General features: G+C 34.6%; 1 protein-coding gene across 2 annotated transcripts in view; it reads right to left on the reverse strand.

Moving 5' to 3' along the window:
* The window catches only part of D12 (YEATS domain containing 2 homolog D12), a 285709-nt gene that overhangs the window by 186121 nt on the left and 72957 nt on the right, over positions 1–26631 (reverse strand). For both annotated transcript variants that reach the window (XM_090412193.1, XM_090412192.1), the window contains exons 6-7: positions 19489–19650; positions 11764–11875 (exon numbers count right to left, since the gene is read on the reverse strand). In XM_090412193.1, coding sequence (XP_090268319.1) covers positions 11764–11875; positions 19489–19650 — 274 coding nt within the window. The remainder of the gene's footprint in view (positions 1–11763; positions 11876–19488; positions 19651–26631) is intronic.

Genomic DNA, 26631 nt, shown 5'->3' on the forward strand with positions numbered 1-26631 from the left:
CGTTTAACAAAGCTAAACAAATTATGGGTGATTGTAAACTGCCACTGGACAACATTTGTGGTCAAAGAGCAGGAAGCACCCCTTAAAAACATTAATAACTATTAATTTTTAATTCTATTTTGCCTATTTTTATTTAGGAGTATCCCTTTTATGGGCTGATGTCATGGGCTTTTCACTCAATTTTTAGGGCATTACTGATGTTTTAAAGATATAGATATATGAAGAATATAAGGAAGGAATAATTGTGAATAGGATGTTCCTGGTTGTCATCTTATTGAGTGGCATCCGCCATATGGTAATATTATTGAAGTATGACTGAAAGGAGGGGGGGGTTGGAAATGTGGAGATAGAAAGATGTAGGAGAACTGCAGGTAAGACACAAGGTATGTCTTACCCGTGAAATTTAAACCAGGGTTTTAAGGGTGGGTGGTGAATTCTTTGGGAAGAATGAAAGAGAAATTTTATGGGAAAGGAGGAGGATAGAATATGAAGAAACAAGACTAAGGGTTCACCGCACAAAGAATAGGTTCATAAAAAATTCATCCCCCACCCTTAAAACCCTGGTTTTTAAATTTCACATACCTTGTGTCTTACCCACAATTCTCCCACATCTTTCTATCTCCACATCCCCCCCCTTCCTTTCAGTCATACTTCAGTAATATTGCCATATGCCAGATGTCGCTCAATAAGATGACAACCAGGAACACCCTATAAAGGTATGTCCAATATTATTCCTTCTTTATACTCTTCATATATCTATCTTTAAAATATCAATAAAGCCCTAAAAATTAAGTAAAAAGCCAACATCATAAAAGGAGTACTCCTAAGCAAAAATAGGCAAAATAATCATAAAATTAATATTTATTTAGAGTAACATGGAAAAATTTCCAGAAATAATATCTATTAATAAATACTCCAACTATGCAGCCCATGTGCAGCCGATTCACTCATTCTAGGAGAAAAACTGTCTCAACAGTACTTGAAGTTGTTGACTATGTCAGTATTTTTTAAGAGTTGAATGTTTTCTTTTCGGGTTCCCCTTGTAGATGGAGTATTTTAAACATGTATGCCAATTTGGATTTTTCATTGAAAAATTTAAGTATGATGAGATGGTCTGCATGTTATGAAGGCTGTACGAGCTGTTAAGAATAGGTACAACAGCATCCAAACCCTGAAATATATTTCTGAAGACTCAGAAGAAAAGCCTGAGTGCAAATGAGATACAAAAAAATTGATTTAACAAATTGTCAAAACTGGAATATGCCATTTTAACAATAGTTTGGGAAGAAGTGTTTGGAAAAGTTCAACAAAACAAGCAAGAATCTACAAATCCTGGGTTTGATGTATATGTATGATGCATTATATTATCATCTTTACTTTCATTTGTTAAATAACTTAGAAAAACTTCAGATCAAAGAACTGCAGACAATGAAACAAAAGCAAAAAATGAGTGAAGAAATAAACACAAATTACTCTGAAATCATGAAGCGAAATGTCGCAAACAAATTTTCTGATGGAACAAATAGCAAGGATTCGTTAAGAGGAGCTGACAAATTTAGAGTAGAAGACCTAAACAGACTCATTGACTGTTTGATAATCCAGTTAAATATGAGGACTGACTCATATGAGCAGATTGGAAGAAAATTTAAGTTGTTTTCAGATTTAGTTCAAAATTCTGATGCTGACAAGATCAGTGCAATAGTCTTGCAATATTTCCTTTTACAATGAAGACTGATGAAAAATTGCTGAATGAGTGCTGTCAAACTTGGGCAAAGCTAGCAGGAACAAGAAATGCAATGCTCACAAATTCTCCAACTCATTTACGAACAACACTTAACTGGGCTTTTTCCATATTTGTTAACTTTTAAAGATTTATATGATTCTACCAATTACAAGCTGTAAAGCAGAGAAAAATTTCTCAAAGCTTTCATTTATTAAAAAAAAAAAAAGTCTCATTCTGCAGTGGTTGAAGAGAGATTGAACTATCTGAGTATCTTATCAACAGAAAATAACATAGCAAGGAGACTATCATAAGACGAGACTATTCTGGAATATAGTGCTAGAAAATGTAGAAAAAAGAATATTGTGTAGATATAGTCATATAATATCAGCAGTTTACTAGAATAGACCTAAAAAACAGATAACATCATTTGTCTTTCTGTTGCTTTTAAAAGTGCCCCCCCCCCCCACCTCCAAGAATTGAAACTTCATGGTCCCCAAAATGCTGATCCACCACTGACATTGATAAGAATTCAACAATAAGGACAAGTGTGGGATATCAGCAAATATGTTTAAAAGAATGTTCCCAAACTGACCTTTGACATATTTGTAGAATTAAACTCACAGCTCAGGAAAGATCTCGCAGAAATGGAAAATAATGTACGATAATCTCACTGCAGAAGGGTGGTACAAAAACTGGTGTGTCTATTGACTATCAGTATCCCTGGAGTGACTGAGAAAATTTTAGAGAAGTTGGTAAGAACTTGCATACAGAAATGGGTTGACAAACAAATTATACTTTGCAAAGAACAGCACAGGTTGATAAAAGGGAGGTTATATCTCAACAATTTGTTCCTATTTTATAATAATGTTACAGGTGAGTTGGATAAAGGGGATGGATACACTATGATAGTGCTGGACTTTACTAAGATTTGTGATAGGATACCACATGAAAGGCTGTTGCATTAACTAGAAAATATGGGATTAGAATATAAACTTTTGACTTAGATAAGTGGGTGTCTTATGGACAGGCATCAGAAAGCAGTATGTGGTGGACGTCAATCTACCAGGTTTAAGGTGACCAGTTGTGTGGCCCATAGATCAGTACTTGAATCACTGTTATTTAAGGAAGAGCTTAACAGGAGATCTTCAATTGTTTATTGATGATGCAAAGACAGGCAGGAAAATCAGAAATGCTACTAATATACATCATTTACAGTGTGATTTGAATAGGCTGGAAGTGTGGGCAAACAGTAATGGTCATCAATTCAATCTTTATAAATGTAAAGTTATGAATTTTGGTGTGATGAAATATCCAACAGTATATTATATTCGATTATGCTTGAAGAAACTGATATGACCAAATCTGCACCCTATAGTCCAAGTTAGGTCATATCGAGAGACAAAGTGACCTCCTCATCCTTCATGTCAGTATTCGTTTCAACATTATAGTTATCCTCTGAGTTGTGTGTGCAATTTTTGCAATGTGATCTTTGAATTTCAACTTCCTATTCATCATAGGAATAGGAAGTTGAAATTCAAAGGCTGCAAAGAAGTTGAATATGGAAAGGCTGCAAAGAAGAGTATCAAAGATGATATTAAGATTATTGAGAATATGCAGACTGCAAACATTGGTGGGCATTAAAAGAGGAGTGATATGATAAAAGTTTACAAACTTATAAGAGGGTGTTATAGGATATCAGCTGATATAAATTTATATAAATATATATATTTTTTTATATGAAAGGTGGGGAGAAGACAATGTGGCATGCATGGAGATTAAGTTTGTGTGCAGTTAAGAAAGAGGTTGTATTAAATTAAATTATATATTATTTCTGAGATTAAATTTAAATATGTATATGTGAGAGAGAATGTGTATCTGTTATGAAATCTTTATAAACAATATTTTTATATTATATTTTTCTTGCATTTATAAGACCAAGATAAGAGAATATAAGAAATGAGATTTCAGAGGTTTGTGGAAACTAGTATTATTTTTTTAAAGTAAATATATTAAGTGACTGAAAAGAAGCTAAAAATATTCATAATATGAATCTTTTCAAGTGAAAAAAAAAAAGGACACATACACACACACACATATAAAAAATGTATATAGGCAGTTTCTGAGTTTATAAATTAATTTATTCCTAGTACATGCTCGTAAAGGGACAACTCATGAAGCAGAAATTTATTTCCCATAGATGTAATGTTAAAAAAAAAGGGGGTTATATTCTCAGCATTTGACCATAGTAATGTTAAAAAGAGGTCAACAAAACAACAGTTTATGTTTAAACAATGATTTATTCATCCAAAGAAATTACATTTTCGAAAGCATGAAAACATAGGATTTAAAATCAAGCAAATTATAAATCATTTGTTTCCAAGAAAGTGATTAGCAATATTGACAACCACTTCTGTTTCATTTTGTATGATGTCTGCTCTTCTTGAAATCCTTCAAACTATCAATAAACAATTATCAAATATTGAAATACCATATTTATAAATATTTGGCATCTATTTATTATGTTTAATGTTCATATTTTCGATTCTGTTGATACGCGAAGGGGGGTGGCCTCATAAACCTGAGAACTGCCTATATATATATATATTTTAAATACAACTTTTACTTTGGTGCTTGTTATAGAGAGCACTGACTGCACCAAGTTTCCAAGAAGTAGGGAGAGATGTAAATCCAATGTTGAATAAGAACTTTAGATTTACAAATTCTTCATTGTCTGAATGGTGATGAGAAAAAGAACTTGGAAGCACAATCCAAATACTTATAATGGTGATTAAACTTTCTCATCATGGCTAAATAACACTCTAGGTGAATTTTGCTCACATCATGTGAGACCACTACCCAGCTTAGTAAAAGCCAAAAATAGCTTGAAAAAAAAGTTCTATTTTAGTCTCTAGAGCAGGATTTCTGAATGGAATTTTGCCATTCCTGGTTAGAATTCACATTAAAAAAAAAATGACAACATCGTGTACATACACAAAATCCCAACTACAGTAAGAGAGCTTTTCTGAATGAAAGCAAAATGATCAAATTAAAATGGTTTAACCTCCCTGCTGGCCATGTGGATGAAATAGAGAGACCAAATTTACTTCTTATCATGTTATTCAATATATGTTACAGAATTGTATCCAGATTTAGCTGGACGTCTATAGACATCATAGCCAGTTGGGGGGTTAATCCACCATTAATTCTTATATCTGGTTCTGCTTAAGGAACAGCAGATGGCAAATATTACTATACTGAGGTCAAACTTAAATTAGCATTTCATCACGGGCAACTGGCAAACATTGATTTAAAAAATAGTTTAAACTAATTTAAATTAAACAAAACTTAATTAAAACAAATTAATACAAGTGGCATTAACTCAATGAATTACTGAGTCCTACTTCATAACTTTATTAATACTACAGTACTAACCAGTAAAAGTGTTTAGGATGAGTTTTATGTAGATAAGTTTTATATAGATGATAAATTTGTCACACAAGTACATCAAACAAAATGGAAATGCATTAATCAAATACAATAATCAATAGGAAAAATTATAACTGGCCATGATCTGCAGAAATGTTCATAAAGAATACTTTATATTGTCTCTGAACTTATAGTTCCCGTTGCTCCTTTTGCAATCTTTGATATAAAGAGATAAGCAGCAAAGCTATTATGCTATGAAGCATCCTAGATCAGAATGTATCTTTGACTGCAACTTTATCTTTTAATTAAAAATAAAATACACATTTAATGAAATGATCATATACATTGCCTACTTCTGTTGTACTTTTGGCAATAACAATCTTTAAAATTTAAACTGGAGATTGCAGATGGTAATGAACAAGTATCCTTTAGTGATAGGTAAAGAAGTAAGATGGAGCTCCATTGAATTTTAAAATTTAAACTGATATGAATAAAGGAGTCAAAAGCATAAAAACAACAGGATATTATTAAAAGATGGGCATAAATCTGGTAATGAATGATGTGCTATGATTAGCAAATACACTCTCTCTCTCTCTCTCTATGTTCACTGGGCATCTACAGATGCCGTATGGTCACTTCGATGCTCGGTGATGTTCCACACCAGACCTCGCCATGTAGTCCTGTTGTTTGCTTTTCTGGCAGCCTCAACTCTCTGAAGATCAGTCACTTCACACACGCCATCCATCCATCTCATTGATGGTCTACCCCTGCTTCTTTTTCCAGGAACTTTACCTTCTATTACTGTTCTGAGAAGTCCTCCTTCCATCCTTTCTATGTGTCCAAAATATTTTAACTTTCTTCTGTCGATATCCTTAAGGAGCCTTAAAGTTCTACTAATCTTTTCTAACACCCATTCATTTGTATGCCTTTCAGTATATGATATCCTCAGCAGCCTTCTGTAACACTACATCTCAAAAGCAGATATCCGTTTCTTATCTGACTTCTTTAGGTTCCAAGTCTCGCATCCATAAGTCGCTGTTGGAAAAACAACTGCATCTAAAATCTTCAACTTTGTTCCCATGGAGATAGATCCATCCTTCCAGATTTTAGACAGGTCTCTGACTGTTGTTTTAGCCATTCCTAACCTTTTTCTGACATCTTCTGAACAGCAATTCTTCACATTAATAATGGATCCCAGGTACTCAAACTTGCTGACTTCCTCAATTCTTTCTCCATTAAGATACACTTGTTTCTCAAGAGCTTCTCTGTTTGTTTTTCCTTTGAGAACCATGATCTTTGTCTTGCTAGAATTGAGTTGAAGTCCTCTGTTATTACTGATCTTGTTAACTTTGTCAAGAATTAGTCCTAGTTCTTCCATGTCATTACAAAGGAGTACTGTATCATCAGCGTATCTCAGATTACTGATCAATCTACCTCCTATCGTAATTCCTGTCCTGAGCTCATCCAATGCTTCACGCATGATGTCCTCTGCATATATACTAAACAAGTGAGGAGAAAGTAAACATCCTCGTCTAACTCCTTTTCCAACTTGAAGCCAGTCAGTCAATCCAACACCTGTTCTTAATGTGGCTTCTTGCTCCTTATACAAGTTGGCTATCAACCTGATAGTGTGTTGAGGAAAACCTATTCTTTTCATTACTTCCCACAGTTTCACATGCTCAACACAGTCAAAAGCTTTAGAGTAGTCTAAGAAACACATTACCAGAGGGAGTCTGAATTCTTTATATTTTTCTATGATCTGTCTAAGGCAAAGGATCTGATATCTGGTGCCCCAACCTTTCCTAAAACCTGCTTGTTCCTCAGGCATCTCTGCCTCAACTTTGGCCTCAATCCTATTTAGCATGATCTTTAATAAAATTTTGCTTGCTTGAGATATCAAACTAATAGTTCTATAATTCTTGCATGCCTTCATATCACCTTTCTTGTGTAGTGGTATGAAAACTGACGTCTTCCAGTCTCTAGGCCATGATCCTGTCTCCCATATCCTTGTAATCAATCTATGAAACACTCTTATCCCTCCATTCCCTGTGGCCTTAATTAACTCTGCTGGGATTTCATCTGCACCTGAGGCCTTATTGCTGTTGAGCTGCTTAACTGCTCTTTCAACTTCATGCTTAAGTGGAGAAGGTTCCAAATCAAAATTTTCTTGGTGGGAGGACTCCACATTTTCTTTATCCACTCTGTTGTACAGTTCCTCACAGTATTCTTTCCATCTGTTTTTGATTTCCAACTCTTCTGTTAGTACTGATCCATTCCTATCTTTGCTGACATTCAATTTAGGCTTAAAACTTGTGCTTTAAGTCACGAACTAAATAAAACATCCTTTTATAATTATGCCTTCTCATCTGGAACTCAATTTCTTCACATTTATTAGTATAGAACTTTTCCTTGTCCTGATTGATGGCTCTTCTGATTTCTCTATATAATCTCTTGTATTTGTCAGTCCCTGTGTCTTTTTGTTTTTCCAACCGCCTTCTTTTGATTAGTTCCCATGTTGAATCTGATATCCATGGGTCTCTTGGTTTTCTTACTGGGCCGAGATACATCTTCGCTGTATCCTGTATTATCATCTTGACTCCTTCCCAAAGCATTTCTGGTGAGATTTCCTCATTGGTCTCCAAAAAATCATCCAGCCGAGTTGATGTTTCTTCTGTGAATCCACTAGGAATTACTCTAACATCCAATCTAGTGGAATGTGCCTGACCTGGAAGTTTTCGGAGTCTTAGTCTTATTTTGGCTCTTACCAGCTGATGATCTGTACCACAATCTGCTCCAGGACAAGTATGCACATCAGAGATGCTTGTCTTCCACCGCTGGAGAGCCAGGATCTGGTGCCTTGACCTATCAATGTTAGATGTCCAAGTATAGGTCCGTCGTGGGTGTTTCTGGAAGCAGGTATTGGTAATAACTAATCTGTTAGCACGGGCAAATTCCAACAGTCTTTCACCATGGGTGTTACGTTCACCCAGACCAAACATGCCACACTCCGGCCGATTCTCATACTCTTTCCCACTTTTGCATTTAAGTCTCGTCCAAAGCAGTCCAATACACTCTAAACTTGTAAAATTTAAAAATAAAAAATATTAAAATCTAGATGTAAAAAGTGAAAAGGATAAGAAAAGAATGTGAAGACCTTGAAAGTAAAATATATGAAAGATGAAATCAATTTACAGGGTGAAGTAAAGCCATTTTGGAAAAGTTGTTATCAAAATAACAGAATAAACTTTCATAGCGAATATTATGTAGTCTATGTCAATGCCATTAAGGTATTTTGATTAGTTGAAAGTTTTTTTGTTGTTGTTGGGGAGCTGCCAAACCTATAATGTAGAAACAGCAGACAATAACAGTGCTGCAATGTGTTTTTATTTCAAAAGCATGTGATATTCTTAACTTTGTTTCCTTTTTTTTGGAAGCTAAGAATGGTTACTTAATCTATTTGTGGAATGTGGTTGTATTCTATTGCATGTGCTGGTATTTCTGCAGTTCAGACTTTTGAGATTTGGTTGGTTTATTTTTTGGGTTTCTTCATGTTTGTTTGTTTGTGCTCTATAGAAGAGCTTCTGGATTATTTATCCCTTAGCCCACTAGTGGCATTAACGTGCTATAGATTTACCATCCTTTCATGGGTGGGATTTGCATACAAAATTTGCATAATTATAATATTACTATAAATACTATTATCAATACAGTAAACCCTTGCCGAACACGGGGTTACGTCATTAATATATTGTATGCACGGCAAAATCGCGTTCCGCAAAGTTAACTTTCTATGGAAAAAAATGTGTTAGGTATAGTTCAAATTAAGAAAGTATGTATGCATAATTATTTTTTTTAAAAAGCTAACAATTACTGACGCAACTCTTCAAAAGTTTTGCGGTAAGGAGCACAGAGTTTTCAATGCCTTTCATAAAGTGTCCTCTTCTTTCTTCATTTGGGTCAATCTCCAGTGTAAAATCAGACAGTTCCTGTGCCTTTTTTAACAATTCGTTTAACTTCTTGTAAGTTAAAGGCACTTTATCTTCTTCTTCACTGCTGGCTGGTGTTACAAGATCATCCAATTCTTCATTCGTCATTTCTCGATCGTCATTCTCGATTAATTCTTTGACTTCTCCTTCTTCCATATCTGAAAATCTTTCGCCACCAATTGCTTTTGCAATTTGTATGATTTCTTTGGCTTCATTTTCAATCGATGGAAATCCTTTAAAATTGTTGACAACTTCTGGCCAGAGCTGATGCCAGCAAGCATTCATTGATGAATTCACTTGTTCCTATGCGAGTTTAATCATTTCTATGCAGTGGCTTACGTTGAATCACTTCCAAAATGCCATTAGCATGCCATGCTTTCCTTCGTCTAGTGCTTTATTTGCAGAGGTGTAAACATGCCTGACATAATAGGCTTTGAATGTTTTTATGATCCCTTGATCCACTGGTTGGATTAAGGAAGTGGTATTAGGTGGGAGGAATAAAACCTCTACATTTGGATGCAATGTTGTGAGGGCTACAGCATCGTGTTCTGGAGCATTATTGAGAATTAGGAGAACTTTAAAGCACAGGTTTTGCTGTTCTAAGTAATGTTTGACTTCTTTAACGAATGAATTTTCAAACCAGTTATTAAAGAGGGCTTTTGTTAACCAAGCTTTTCTATTCCACTTCCACACAATGGGCAATTGCTCAAAATTTTTTCCCTGCAATGCACGAGGCGTTTTAGATCGATAAATGAGCAGAGGCTTGCACTTGAAGTCGCCTGAGGCATTTCCACAAAAAAGCAAAGTGAGTCTATCCTTAAAAGCTTTGAAGTTGGGGCAACCTTTTGTGTCTTTGTGATGTAGGTTCATTATCCCATTCGCTTATAAAATAGGCCCGTCTCATCCACATTGAAAACTTGCTGCGTAACCTCTCTCTTCAATGAATTTCAAAAATTGGGGTTTGAATTTCTCTGCTGCTTCTTTATCTGCAGAGCCAGCTTCTCCCTGAAGCTTTACGTTGCAAATTAAAACGATGCTTAAAGTTTTCAAGCCAACCTTTGCTTGCTTGAAAGTCAATTTTCTCTGACGATTGGCCATCTTTATTTAAAACGAAAAAAAAAAAAAAAAAAAAAAAAAATCTAAAGCTTTGTTTCGAATAGCAACACCATCCAGAACTGAGCCTTTTTCGTTTACTTGATTGTCAATCCAAGCTATTAATATTTTTTCCATCTTTTCCGATTGCAGAATTCTTTTTGAAACTTGAGCAACCTTTGCTGAAGTATCGCCTGAAACTTTGACACTAGACCGAATCTTTTCTTCATTCTCCCGTATTGTTCTTATGCTTGATTCGTTTATAGCTAGTTCTTCTGCAAGCAATGAAACATGTGTACCATTTTTCAACTTTTTGCTGCTTTATCATCTTTGCTAACGTGAGTGAAATGATCGCAACTCGGCCTGGGTCACTCAGCTAGCGGGCAGCGCCAAGCAGGGTTGCCGGCCGAAGGTCTGCAGCTTACTGCGTATGAATGAAATACTAACATTGGACAAATTAAATGGGAACAATTAAGATAACGCGTATGTGCAAAATTGCGTTCTGCAAATCTGCGCTCGGCAAGGGTTTACTGTACTTTTGCTGATCAGCAAGCACTTCCACACATGTGACTACCATAATTATTAGATATGATTTTAAGAATCTACAGATTCAGGAACTCATGAAGATTGTATGAAGCATATGAGATTTGGTTCGAGGCAATATAGTGAAAGGTTGGTATGTTCAATGATCCTGTGAAATTAGTAATTTTTACCTGTTGATTTTATTGATTTTTATCTGTCATTTTCTTAGAATAATCAGTTTTTTTTATAGTAATATTACTGCTGATTTTTGTGTATTTAATATACATTAAATATTATAATATTAAATACATTTCCTTATATTTTGTTGGAATATGGTTAATATTAAAAAAGTACTGTAAAATGGCACCAAAACTTTGCAAGTACAACAGAGCAGCAACAAACAGGAATACTAGTGAAATTGTTAATAGGGGATGGCTTGCCCCCGATGAGCAGAATCATGCCATTTCAGACTGAATTCAAGAAAGTGTATGACAGTTGATGCAGAAGATATATGGCTTCCCTCTTAATATTCATAAATTCAGAACTGAAAGATAATACCTGAAGAATAGTCACTTGCAAACAATATCTGGGCCAAGCACTGCTATTTTCACACCAGTTTGCCAATCTACACATCATGATTAAATTAAAGATACCAAGAAATTACATACTTGGTTTAATCCTTTATCCAAGTGTAAGCAAACAAAGTTTGCGCCTGAAGTATTTTCAGAACTGGGGCAACTCATGGTAAAGGTGTATGACTTCACATCACTTGCCTTAGTATCCCAATAATGCAAAGGACATCTCCTTGCAGACATGTATAATACTATGCATTAGGGGAAGAGTCACTACTTTGTTTGCTTACACTTGGATAAAGGATTAAACCAAGTATATAATTTCTTGGTATCTTTAATTTATAGTATAACCAATGAAAAAAACTTCCAACAACACATCATGATTACTGTTAACTATTCCATACTGCAAGAATTTCTGTATATCTAACTTATAATAACTTACTTTTAAATTATGGATGATATCTACTGGCTTGTTGCGTTGGTCATGAAAGTGCAACTGAACTCGTACTGGAAATTCTCCCCATCCCTGACGAGTGAGATGAAATGGTGCTTCACTGAAATTGCAGAAATGAATTCCTCAGTAACTCACAGAAAGAGAATTAATCTTATTATTTGCTAATTTTATATACATATAGACAAACACACATATATACATCTATAATTTATCCACAGAAGTTCTCTTCTGTGTATAAATTATAGGTATGTGTGTATGTGTAAGGCATAGAGCTCTTGTTCCACTCAATGTCATGGTGTGTGTGTGTGTGTGTGAGAGAGAGAAATGATAAGTCAAGTCTGAGTTGTCTTCCCTATTGTTATTAACATCTCCAATATTTCAAAACTTATTGAAGAATCAACTATGGTCATCTTTTCACATGGCATGTTTAACAGGAACCAAGGAATGATCCTGTGTGATATTTTGAAATTGCTTATCAGATCTTTTCTTACATCAGACTTCAATTATCAGCCAACCATCTGCAAACAGTGCTGAACAACAGCTAATTCATGCCACCTCTCATGTTCTGTGTGTTTCTATGTTTTCTACTCTAATGGTTCCTACAAAGTTTTGTTTAGTAATGTTTGTTTTAGTACACATTTGCTGACTTTGCATTTATTTTTAGCTATTTATCCGAAAGAAGAGACAAGATTTAGCAGTGAAACTAGCAGTTTTTTTTTTACAAGGCATTAAAAATATCCAGTTTTTTCATAATATAATTAGGATTCATAATTAACGCAAAAGTATATAACATAAATAAACCCATATATGAAAAGAATGAAAGTTTTATATTAAATCAGTAGGTTTAAATAATGTAGAAGAAGACAGTCAGACAAAGTCAAGTGTAAACAATTGACCATTAGGAAGAAGGAATTTGAAAAAGGATGAATTTCCATTAATCCTTGTTCTATCCAACACCCATTCAGGAAATGGAGATCCAAAGAAATTCTTGAGCAATCTAGAGATTTAAGTTTCTCAATAAAGGCAGTTTGTTTAAACTAATTATACTATGTTTGATTCACTGATTATCGGATGGATTTACTGACTGCTTTGCTTGAATTCTCAGAGCACAGGCAGCTAAGCCCTTTAAGGCATTAAGGCAGATATAAGAAGATGAAAGTTTTGCCATGACACAATGTGCTATGTTTTTCAGAATTTCTGATGAATCTCTTTAAATATTTGTATTAGAATTAATTCACAAATTACACATTATTTCACATATTTTAAACCTCCCTCCCTCATCTATCACAAACTGTCATATAAATAAAACCTCACCTTCACAAACTGCACAGAAAATATTCAACTCCCCTCCCAAAATTGTTTTTTTTAATAAAAATATGTGTATGTATTTTTCAATAATTTAAATTATGAAATAAATTACTCAAAATATAATAAACTATAATAAACCTATAATAAGCTATAAATCATACAATTCTAATCTGTTCACAGGGCATTTAAGCTATCATATAACAATACACCCTCTGTCTAAAAAGAAACCGAACTTTTGATAGAAAATAAAACACAGGCCAATTATAATTATTCAAATAATTCATTTCAATCAATATACTCTCCCTCAGCTTCGATAGAGCATTTGGCACGGTCAATTAATTCGTTAAATGAGTTTTTTTATATCGTTTTTTTTGGGATACTGTTGAGGGTCGCGGTTACTGTCACTTGAACGTTTTCAAGGATGTCGTATTGCTTTCCTTTCATCGGCAAATGAAGTCGGGGGAAGAGAAAGAAGTCACAGGATGCTAAATCAGGTGAATGCGATGAGTGATCCAACACACAAACTTGGTTTTTGCTCAAAAACTGTCTCACAATGTTCAAATGATGAAATGGTGCATTATCGTGCAAAAGTGACCAGCTGCCTGCATCACGATATCCATGCCATACGTGACAAATTCTCACCATCAATCACTTCAAAACTTTGAGATAAAATTCACTATTGACTGTTTGGCCATGCAGAATGAATTCTTTGTGGATAATGCCCTTGGAATCGTAAAAGCAAATCAGCATTGTCTTTACTTTTGACTTCTCCAAGCGACTTTTTTTCGGATGCCCCTCTTCTGGTGGTCTCCACTCAGTACTCTGGTGCTTTGTTTCAGGCTCATACTCAAAACACCATTCGTCACCAGTAACAATCATTTCAAGGAAGTTTGAATCCTTACGAGCGGTTTTAATGAGGTCCTTGCAGTGTTCAATTCGATACATTTTTGGTCATCGGTCAACTTGTGGGGAACAAATCGCAAATTCAATTTACGAAGGCCCAAACTCTCAGTCAAAATGTTGTGCACAGTTGATTTTGGAATCCCCAATTCATCTTCAATCAATCTCATGGATGATTTGGGATTTTCTTTGATGAAATCTCGCATTTTTTGGATGTTAACTTCGCTCAGTCCAGTTTTCAGATGGCCCGGCTTTTCATTGTCTGCAAGCGTCGCACGACCACCACTTTGAAATCACTTAAACCACTCATAAACTTGAGTACGGGATAAGAATTCATCATCGTATGCTTTTTGAAGCATTTTATGCATTTCAGTAAAACTTTTACCAAGTTTAACACAAAAGTCAATCACAGTTCTCTGTTTGAAACTCATTTTCCAATCGTTCATCAAAACACAGTCACTCTTGGCAATATAACTCAGCTTCTAATGAAACAAATGTCATAAACAGTTGACAAAACACTAATGAAGGTTGCCGCTTTCAACAACAAAAAGATACAAGGTGATGCCACTAGCTTCTATTTTCAAAAAGTTTGGTTTCTTTTTAGACAGAGGGTGTATATTCAAAAGATAAAGTCAGATTTATCTTATAGTTCATTACAACAATTAGAGATAATGAGCTTAAGAAGACCAAAACAAGATGGTCTTTATAAATAATAAGATTATTTATTCAAACAATTCAACACAAAATACTATGGTAATTTTCTTAAATATAAGTCAATGTTAAGTACAATGATGTAAGCAAATTTCAAAATGGAAAATTGGACAATGAGAATGATTTGTGCCTTTGGTCACACAGAAGGTACTATTGAGGAGGATATAAAGGAATTCTTTAAGCCATTAAAGAGAGAAGCTGATATAATGATATAAAGTGAAAAGAAAAATTAGTTCTTAAGAGAGAGATAAACAACAGAGTAGAAAATCAATTCCAAACATGCTATAGAAAGTTTGAGAAATGTGAGAGATGTAAAAATCCTAGATAAACTGGGGAGAAAAACTCTGCTGTCCACGCCCAAGACCGGCTAACTTGGCTGTGTCTGAGAAAGCTCCTTAAGCTCCTCATGTTGGCAACGGGAATTGAACCCAGGACACTCTTTTCCCAGGCATGACTGCGAAAGCACATAACCACTAGGCTAATCATGCAAACATATTGATGGTAACAGATGCATTTCTGAAGTTCTTCAAGGCAAATATCAACAAATGTTCCTGTTTTCAGTTTACAGGTACATGGCACTTCACATACTCCTGGATGTCATAACAGATGGAGTTTATCCTTAGATGAATGTTATATAGTAGTAGCTATATATATGATCTGAATGTGGTGTACAGCTTAAATTTATTATGTACTCTGGCTATCTTGTCAGATGTGTTCTGAATATATGGGATTGTGATAGTTTCAGTGTTATATATTAAGCAGAAAAAATTTTTTTTTCTCTCCCATACATAAAAAGTTATATATAAAAAAGATTTAATAAAAACAGTTTGTAAACCTATAGTCCACCTACGGTACTAATGTATTATAGGTTTACAAGCTTTTCACGGTTAGGAATCACATTAAAAAAACAGGCAAGCAATTAGGTGAGGAAGGATAGGGCATTTAATATTTTACATATTTTGGGGGGATTATACCAACTGGCTAAAATGTTGGAGTTAGTTAAGTTCAGTAGTAAGAATAGCATCACTGGAACAGACAGTCTTTACTCCATGAGATAATGCTTTCTGGATACTGTATTGCTGGGCTGCCTGACTGATGACATGATTACTTGTTTAAATATCTTTCATTGTTCTTTCTATAAAGCCATTTGAAAGGTGTTTGACTAGTGTATCTAGGAAGGAAGGCAGATGACTATTAGATTAGTTTTTTGCTATAAAGTAGATTTTAGGAGGTTGACTATTTAAATGCAATAAAAATGTCAAGAAGTGTCTGGACCATGGGGCCAAACAGCAAATATATCATCTACATAGTACAGCCAGCCACTTGAGTGTAGCTATGTTGATTGCTTGCTTGCTTGCTTGAGTGTTCCATGTAGAAATTGGCTAAAGGTGAGGGAAGGGGGGGGGGGACATTGATTCCCTCACAGTTGTTTGTATATTTTTTCTCTTCCATGTGAAATAACTAACATCTACTGTAAATCTGAATATGTTTGTTTGTTTATTTATTTATTTTTGGTGATGAGTGGGCTTTTTCAAGTGCTTGTGTACTGTGACAACCTATTTGTTCTCTGAAGATGCTAGACCAATGAATCGATGACTTCATTCTAAATGCCTACACAAATGTTTGATTAAGTTGGGAACTGGACAGAAAAAAAGTTCCTCTAGTTAGTGACAAGAATCAAACCTATAACAGTCTTTCTTTTGACAGTCTAGTATTATGGAAGCAGAAATGTTGTCACAAGAGCTTAATTAATATTATGGTTTAACAAACTATAAAAGGAATTTGTTATTAAAAAATTCTGAAATACAAAAAACTATACTTCACAAGAAATTATATTCTTGATTTCATTCTTTACACAAGCTTGAGCAAACAAAAGTTTTCCCATGAAGTATCTTCACGAGTGATGTGATCTACTTGTATATGTAGAAACAGTTGACTTTACATCAAATGGTCCTGGTTCTGCAATGCACTTCCTTTCAGATGTGTATACTGCTATGCATTATAGAAGTGTCACTACCTAGACTGGTTTGGACTGTAAAATCTCGTATAGAATAAAAATATAAATGTTTTTTTCTATGTCGATTTTACATGGGCAATTAAATTACATAAAATACTTGTAAGTAAAAGAAAGTATAACTCACTGTACTGAGATAAATGTGGTAACAAAATGTTAAAATATTTGAATAAGAACAAAAGATTTGTAAATAAAATTAAGCTCAGACACGATTAGGCTAGGAGACCTAAGGCTAGCAACAGTCGAGAAGGTCACCGGATTATGAGTCTCCCCCCCCCCCCCCCCCCCCAAAGCCCAGCAATAGCATGAGTGAGGGAGAAAATCCTCCAGTAAATCTGGGGGACTTTAGAGAAGAAGGGCCAAGGTTGGGAGAATGATATAAAAGACAGAGATTGAATGACTAGAAGGCTGTCGTTTTGAAGTTTGTTCCTGTGCCAAGCCTTTCTGAGGACGGGAAGAGTCGCGTTTTTGTGAGCAGCAGTTCCCCTGAAGATGGGAAGTTTGCTAGCAGCAGAGACAGCCTTTTCAAGATATCCCACCATGAGATTCCCCGATGATCTACTTGTGTGCTGAATTATTGCAGCCATGTCCTAGTGTCCAATTGAAAATTAGCTGGGAAGAAGCAGAACGTGCCCGTAAGCCTTGAGAATCTATGACTGTGTAATGAACTGGAAAGATTGTAAGTAGAATTTTCATGTAATATCCTAGATTGTGAGGCTCAAACGTCAAATGTTGGTTCTGTTATCTAGCAGCATAGAAGGTGTTAGAAAGAATTGGAAAGTCGTATTTTAGTTTGAGTGTGAATAGTAGAATACAGAGATCTAAAGATTTGCTTATGTTATGTAAGGTTAACAGTGAATGTGGTTTAAGTTTTGCCTTTTATTGTTTACAATGTGAGAGGAAGTTAAGTGGTTTTGAGTACCATCCAAGTGTCTGAAAAGTTATGTGTAAATATTATTTCTTTGTCTCAAAGCTTAAGCAAAATGCTAAATTGATTTTTTTGGAGAATTAGACACATGACAAGTATTGTCTCCAGTGAACTCTTGTTGTCTTAGTTAGAACCAGACACGTGATATGTGTTGTTTGGATGTTGTATATAATTTGTCTTAGTAAGAATAAACGTTGTTTTTGTTAATAGCTTGCCTGATCTTGTTTAGCCAATGCACTTCTCATAAAAATACTGAACCTGTGTGACCTAAGAGTTGTAATAGCCACTACTGACTGATTAATTAATAAGAGTTACTTGAGATAGAGTTAAATTAAGAGGTATTTTTGTGCTTAGTTGAATATTTCTCTTGTATGTAAGGGAAGGAACAACAATTCTTTTACGTAATCCTTAATGGCGCAGTCGATAAAAAAATAAATTTTTAAGGACCAATAATACAAGTGAAATACGGCAAGGTAGATTAGGGACTTGGTTCCAGCCAGACTTTTCCTATGTCTACGATTCAAGTACATACATGAACATATTCACGACCTTGAGAGGGGGTAAGGGGAGTAAAATTAAGTTAAGGACTAAAGGATTAAGATTAATTGTGAGTTTTATGCATGAATTTGAAATTGAAGTTTATAGACAGTTTGAACTAGCTCAAGCAACTACGATATAAAATAAATAAGAAAACTTTACAAATGGTGCAGTAGACATTTTTTAATTAAATAAATAAACAATAAGAAATATAGAAAAAAAATTTTACAGGACCTTTATGAAAGTCTCATTAATGGGAGCCAGACTTATAGAGATATTCAGGGTTAAATAAATTGCAGAAGTCAACACAAGCACCAAAACAGTGTATAACTATATATTATTAAAATACTTTGAATGAGAGATAGCAGTAGCAAGTTCTAACCACAGGCTCAAAAAAAGTACATTACACTGACAAGAAACTATATTATTATTTTATCCTTTACCAAAGTGTGAGCAAACAAAGTTTGCATATGAAGTATCTTCACGACTCAATATGAGCAAACTCAACTTATATTTAGAGTTTGCTCATGCTTGGGGTAAAGAATAAAAACAATATAATTTCTTCAAGTACAATTTATTTAACACACATCCACACACACTGCTCTAAAGCAGTGGTTCTCAAACTTTATCATGCTCTTAATTCCATTACTAAATATCAAATGTAACAAACTTTCTCGTTTGACTTTGATTTTCACTCTTTGGAGTGGGAGAAGTTTCCTGTTGTTGACTTCTTTATGTCTATCTTCCACAATTAATTTGAGCCAATTGTTTATTATTAGCTATACAGTATAATAGTTTTAAATTTAAAAAAAATAATATAAATTATGCTAACACAAGTAACTGTTAGTGATAAGCATGTTTTATAACTAACCTAATTGAACCTAACCCTAACTCATGTGTGTAATATTGAAAGAGTACTGCAATATTTACATGATTGGCCGAGTCTTACAGTTAATGTAGATCAAAAACAAATAATGCAAAAAGTGTCAACTCTGTTTTTGTTGTCTTGCATTTAAAATTATGTTTGATTAATTAAATATTTACTAATAAGTTTCTGCCACTGTTTTTTTTATTCCTAAGTGTGTTGCAAAACATTTTGCAAATTACAGTTTAAGAACAAGTAATCTAGAGCACAAAACATGGCAATTTTCTCAAGTCATATCAGGCCTTCAATACACAATAAGAATGATGATAGTTTTATGCCAGCAGAAATCATCTACGAGATAAATATGTATTCAAGATGGAAGATGATATATATGTATGCAATTCATCATCCAAAAGTAAAGCAAATAAAGTAATAAGCAAAAATACTTGCCTTATTTCTACTGAATCATTTGGCCTATAGCTTGGATGCAGAAAGAAGCGTACTTTAGACACATGGCACTTGAGATCTGGATTTGTTTTGTCACCTCTCACATAAATCATCCACTTATGCGTAGACTGATTATTTTCCTCTCGTTGATCTGATGGAATATACCTTTTCAAAATAATAACTGATATAGACAAAAATAAAAAAATATATATTTACAAAATTCTCAGAATTGCAAATCAATTTTACCAATATATATATATATGTGGGCATTCCAACTTCATAAAATTCATTTCCATCTTCAGTTCTCAGTCATTTATTTTACCTGACTAAAATTTCAATCAATTACCTCAACATCCATATCACCACAATTTTTTCTGTCCAACAGTGGTTGTTTGGAATTACAGCCGAAGCAGATAAGGCTAATGTATTGTGTCTGTAAATTGCTGGCTGATCTGCATGCTGTTTAGGATGAAAAACCTAAGTTGTTTCCATGAGGAGGTGCTCTGCCACTTCCATACAACTCACCTTAAACTGAAAAGCACATATAAAAGTCCTCACATCACAGATGTAATTTGAAGGTCTTTCCAATGAAAGGAAATTTCCAGTCAATAGCGATGACATTCAAACTATTACTACTAGCCATAATACTTGGAATATGCTGAGTAAGATCTATTTTGGTAGTGGAAGGGAATCCAGTATAGATCATTAACCCAAATGTAATAAACAAAGCACTTAGAAACTAACAGCCCAAGATGATTAACATCAGTTACATTCATGTTCATAGAAACTGCATCACCAGCTATAACCATGTTTTTTGGTAATTAAATTTCAATGTCTATTTGAAAGGGGGATAACACAATAATTGTCACAAATAATGAAGAAGGTGATATAACATTTTTATTTTTGATTAATATTTGGCTCTTTTTACAAGATGTGACATAATTAGGAAATGACAACAAACTTGACAAATTTTCAAATACTTCAAAATAGAGTGGATAGTGATATCGTCACTGGAAAAACAAATACCAGCATCAAAATTTAGTTCAACTACATTTTACTAACATTTAAAGCTGAAAATTCACTTCTCCCTGTTTAATACTTCATGGTTCCTCTTGCCTTTATTACAGCTTGGTATCAGCAGGGCATTGGCAAAATAAATTTCCTGATGGATGCAAATGGCAATCATGGTTCCATACTCTTATAATGGCTTCTTGGAGCTCCCAAAGTGTTTTTGGCTTCCTTCTAGTGTATTTCAATCTCCATTTGATATTTGATACCACAAATTCTCAATAGGGTTGAGATCCAGGCTGTTTCCTGGCCATGGTAGTTGCTGCATTGAGAATTCATTGAACTACTTATTGGCCTGCAAAAAAATAAAGTTTTTTAAGTATTAAACTCAATTTGTATAGTACATTTTAGAGTTATAATAACATTGCTTACGGTTTCATCCTATGACAAGGGGCAGAGTCATCCTGAAAAATGCAGTTTATTGTTACGGTAGAGTGGTCACTGACAGTAAAATTTTGTGGTGCACTTATGCATTCACCAAACCTTTTGTGAAATCATCTGATTGGCTGAGAATTTTCATGTTGACACCAGACAGGCAGGATTGAATTTTTCTCCTGATCATCTTTGAACTGTCTGTCTGCCAATGACACCCTGCAGGTTAAACTTTTTCTCATCAGAAAAAATTACTCTTTTCCACTGATCAGGAGTCCATTTGGCATGCTCTTTGCACTAATTTAACCAAGCCAATCTCATTTTTTTTTAGTTAACAAGGGCTTCTTTTTAGGGTGCTTGGCTATCAGTCCCTGTCAAAAGAGACTTCTGACAGTTACAGAGCTTGCAAAGAACTCCCATTTGTTCTTTGCAATCCCATTTCAGTTCTCTGGATGACATATGTCAATTTTTGAGACAGAGTCGCTACAGACTCGATCTTGGCATGGTGTAGACAGTGGCTTTCTTCTCATTTCTTTCTTCATTTCAGCAGATCCAGTTTCCTTCACTTTCGAAAACAGCCATACCACAGTAGAGTGACTATAGGACACCCTTTTAACTATTTCACGAGAGGAATAGCCTTCTCTCTTCAAAGCTGGAATCGCACTTTTTCTGCGAAGTGTTAACCATAGCGATCTCAGCATGAAAGTACAAAAACTAGTTCTTGCTGTCTATTTTAAGCATAAAAAATTCTACTACATTATACAGAAACCTGTGGGAATGATAGATGATACAATGGACTTATGCTTAATGGACTCACTGAGTTACAAGTACCGGAAAATGGGACCATGACTGGTGAACAATATTGCAATGAAGTTCTTCAATGTCAGGTTCGACTCTTCTGTGATGATGTAGGCAAACAATTCATTTTTATGGATGACAATGCCACACCACATCATACATGAGCAGTGGAAATATTTCTGGAGACTGAGGATATTAATTGAATTGAGTAGCCAGCATGCTCTCTAGATCTCAACCCCACAAAACACGTTTGGAACGAACGCAATAAGGAGATGCACTGCTACTTGAAATTCCCCTCAAGAAACAAACAAGAAACAAGGTCTGATCCTTGATCTGAAGAAGTGGGCCAGTTTGCCTCAAGAACGCCTGCATCACTTTATGTTAAGTATGGTACGATGTTGTGAGAGCTGCAGTGAGCATATTCCATACTGAAATGTCTCTCCATATAGTTTTCTGTAAACACTGTACATTAATTCTTTAATTGCCTCTTTAGAAAATTTGTGAAATTTATAATACATTTTTTGTGTAATATAATTTATTAGTATAGTAGCAACAAATTTATGTCCAAATTTGGTTGTAGTCATGAAAATTTTTTTCATATACAGATAAAAATGTAGCTTGTCCTTAGCTCTTGAACACCAGTGTGTGTGTATACAAGACCGTCTGTAAATAATAATAAATTAAACTCACACACACACACACAGTTTCATTCAATTTAAACTGTGTTATAAATAAAACTGTGCTGAACTCAATGAAATTAAATAATTAAATTCATAATGTGAAATACAGACCAAGAATAACATTATACCAATTTATTACATGCTGCACTTGGGGGGGGGGGGGAATTCAGCAGCTATCTATTCTCATATAGATAGCTGTTGAATGCAAAACAGAAAAGCTGTATATCCTTTTGTGTACCAAAATATCAGTTTCAAGTTTTCCAAATCATCCTTTCCTTAATATGAGAAACAATTCAAAATGAAGAAACAAAATCATCCTACCTTCTAGGAATAGAGATGTTCGTCAATAGAAACACTTCCTATATCCATGTAATACGAAGAGTAACAGTTCTTAAATAACATAAAAGGAGGCACAAATATATAAATATATATATATATATATATATATATATATATATATAGTTTCTTCCATTTCCATTCACTAATGACAGAGGATATCAACAACAACTGCTAAGGATTCTCTCTCACCCCTACTTGCCAATTTTTGTATGGAAAACATTTTGAAAAACAAGCTATATACTCAGTCCCCCTCAAACCTTGACCTTGTATCGAGCTAAGATATGCATACTGTGTTCTGAATACAGCTTCATGGCAGAGATACATTAGACACTTTCCTCTGCCACATGTAGCCTATATCCAAGAATCTAGTTTATGATGGAAAAGGAAACTAACAATAGTCAACGTTCCTAAGCACTTTAGTTACATGCCTCTCATTCACTGTGTATAGAAAACTTCTGCACAGCTTTCAAGATCCACCTGAAACTAACACCCTTATATGTTCCACTAAGGATCAACTCCCTCATCTCTTAGTTCCTTATGCATATAGTGTTCCCTTTGATTCAAGTTTGTATGTTTTGAACAGACAGGTGGACCAGCCACCATCTGCATAGATGAACACACAAAAATACATCTGCAATCATGACTATGATCATTCTAATCTTGCAGACCATGTATTGGATACTACTCATGTGGTGAACTTAAAAAAAATCCCATGCTCCATCACAGCAAATTTAGCAAAGAAAGACTGTTTTTAGAATCTGCAGCCTAAATCAACTTAATTTAAATAAATATGGATGTAAGAAACTTCTCAAATATATATTGGTAAACATTAATCTTCAGTGACCCCAATTTACAACTGAGGCCTCCTGCAGACACTGACAGAGCATGCCCCCACACCTATTAGGTAGGATTATATCCACATTTCATTTAGTTATTAATGAATGACTGGTGAGCCAGCACAAAATTTTTCAGGTCCTGCACATGTATTTGGGAGTCTGGGGTACTCTGAGTATAATTTATGATGCTTTTCAAGTTACTACCATTATGTCGATATGTTCACTATATTCAGCCACATATGTTAGATGCACATATTATGTTAAAGCCGGGAATCAAATTAACAGTAGAAATTGAAAATAATGACTTAATGTTTTGAGATACTTCATTTACTGAACACAAAGCCAAACACTTCACACTCTCTTTCTCTCTCTCTCAATCCACTTGTCCCCACACATAATAACAGATACCTAAATATTGATTCAGATCATCTTGATATGAATTAGAAATGTGACATAAAAAGTTTTAACACACAGAACTAGAACTATTTGCTCCAATGACATCATATTCTAAAATGAATGCAAATAAGTCTTAAATAATTTTTACTAATAATGGATATAATCTTACAAAAATTAAAAGATTATTAACCCTTTCCATTAATAACTTGCAGACTAATAGAGAACAGAAAAATGCATGACAAATTCCAAGTAAAAACAATATCAAATAATATTAAAACTAGCCTCCCTCATCTGTTTTTAAAGAGACAACATCTACTCCATTATCAGTACAATGAGTGTACGGAATCCACTCTCAATGTAAACTTGCTTGCTATAGTCACTCTAGCAAATTTCAGCCAAAAGAAAAGAATAACACCAAAACTACATGATTCTTTTGGAATTAGATGCAATAAGATGTAGAAAATCTACTGTCTTAAAAAGTGGTCACTTTGTATGTGAAAAGATATCCTGAGTATCATCAAATTCTCAACAGAAAAATCAAGCATATATTCTTCATTTGAATCAATAATGCTTTCCAACATTGAATTCAGGAGGTTTGGAAGCAAAGAAGTTGCATAGGCCCAAGTTCAGTATCTCTAATGTATTGTTGTATTGTTTTTCATTAATGAAACGTTGCAAACTTTGAAATAAGTGATAATCTGAAGGTGCAAGATCAGGAGAATATGGAGGATGTTAAAGCTTTTCTCAGCCAAGTTCCTCAATCTTGGTACAAGTGATTCTTGCACTATGAGTGTGTGCATTATCATGGTGAAAAACAACACCTTTTGAATGACCATGGAACACCTCTTTTCTTTCAGATTTTCATTCAATCAGTCAATCAAGTTGTTCATATATACTTCAGCTGTGATTGTTTGGTTTTGTGGTAAGAGTTCAAAGTGTATAATACTAGCCGTATCCCACCAAACACTTAACAAAACCTGAGGGTGAAGGTCTTGTTTTGGCTGAGGTTTAGCCTGTCCCCTTCAATGAATCCACTGTCTTCAGCACTTACCATTCTGTAAAGTATCCACTTTTCATCACCAGTGACTCTATGACTGAAAATCAGAGATTGAACCTCTCAAGAAAGAAAAGCAGTGCAGATGTTGATGGAACTCTCTTCGACTGTTCTTTGTCGAAGAGAGTCCATCAACATCTGCACTGCTTTTCTACCATGTGCTAAGCTAAGCTTAGACACTATTCCCAGTTCTTGCAAATGGCAATGGATGGTTGATGACAATGATTTAAGAGCTCTTTTGCTAAATCGCATTTCTTGGCAGCTTCCAGCATATCATTATCGAGAGAGAGAGAGAGCACCCAGAGCGAGGGGAGTCTTGCAAGCTAAAGTCACCTTGTTGAAATTTTTGGAACCATCGCTGGCACTTCTGCATGTTCAAAACATTATCACAATACACTTCTTACACATTTTTTTTTACAGTGTTAGCAGCACCATTACCATTTTTTTTTAAACTGATAAAGCATGATGTGCTCTTCAGTGACCTCCATAGTAATAAAGGGTTATTTAAACAAAAAAACTTTAAAAATTCATGTTTAGACAAGCTGAGATACATTTGAACAAATGCAGTATAAAAAACACATTACTTTTGGGATGACCTGATACTAATCATTCATGGTGAAGAAACAGCATGCATAGCAAGAAAATATGGTAAGTCAAAACTATGTTTATCTAATCAATTAATTTGGCTGGCCTTTCTAAAAAATGTCAGGATACATGGGTGATACCTAACTCAGCATTGCCAGCCTTGCACTAGTGTGAGAACAGATCACCACAATGCATTCCAGCCTCTTTACGATGAATGCCACCATCAGCTCATTACAATCAGAGCTCTCGGTAGTCTTCAACCCTGAACTTCGGTCCATTCTCTCAGACATCTCAGAAGCATCCTACAAAAGAATTCCTAAAAATAAAAATAAGCACATCAAAAAATTTAACATTCTGTGTAAATCTAAATCACAACTGTAAATTCAACTGCTCCATACAGTCATAAATTGAGCTTCGAAGAGTCTCAACGAAGATGCTGCCAGCACCCTAAGCCTCGACCACAATTTTGCCATTGCACCAAAAGAAGTGCCGCTGCTAGATGTAATGTACAACACAGAACATGGAATCTGTTGCTCAGCTCTGGAAATAGCCAACAATATCAGACTTGATGTCACCAATATTCTCTACCAGTTGTCACTGCCAAATAAGTAATCTATCTTCTAGTTAACTCACGCCTGTCAAAAAGCTACAGAAAGATAAAAGTATTAACATCACCAGAGCAGTAAGGGTAATGCAACAGTTGCATTACCCTTAATGCCATGGAATATAATCAGAAAATGAATATTATTCTCTGAGATCACTCTACCTACATTCCACAAAAACGTAACTTAAAAAACTTACTTTAAAAAGTATTTTCCAAGCTGCTGGACATTACAAAAAAAAACTCAAACCATTTGGTTCTCATTCCCCTGCTGGATATATGTTTACCAAAAATCCACAACCCTAATGCCCCCTCCTCCCCCATTGTACTTACTACATCCTATATAGAAAGTCTATCCATTTCAAAACCTTGATTGAGAATCTAACTTTAAATAGTACAGATATACTGGTAAGCATT

Source organism: Typopeltis vanoorti, chromosome 22, assembly GCF_054136105.1.
Source record: "Typopeltis vanoorti isolate ZY-2024b chromosome 22, IOZ_Tvanoo_1.0, whole genome shotgun sequence".
Classification (NCBI taxonomy): domain Eukaryota; kingdom Metazoa; phylum Arthropoda; class Arachnida; order Uropygi; family Thelyphonidae; genus Typopeltis; species Typopeltis vanoorti.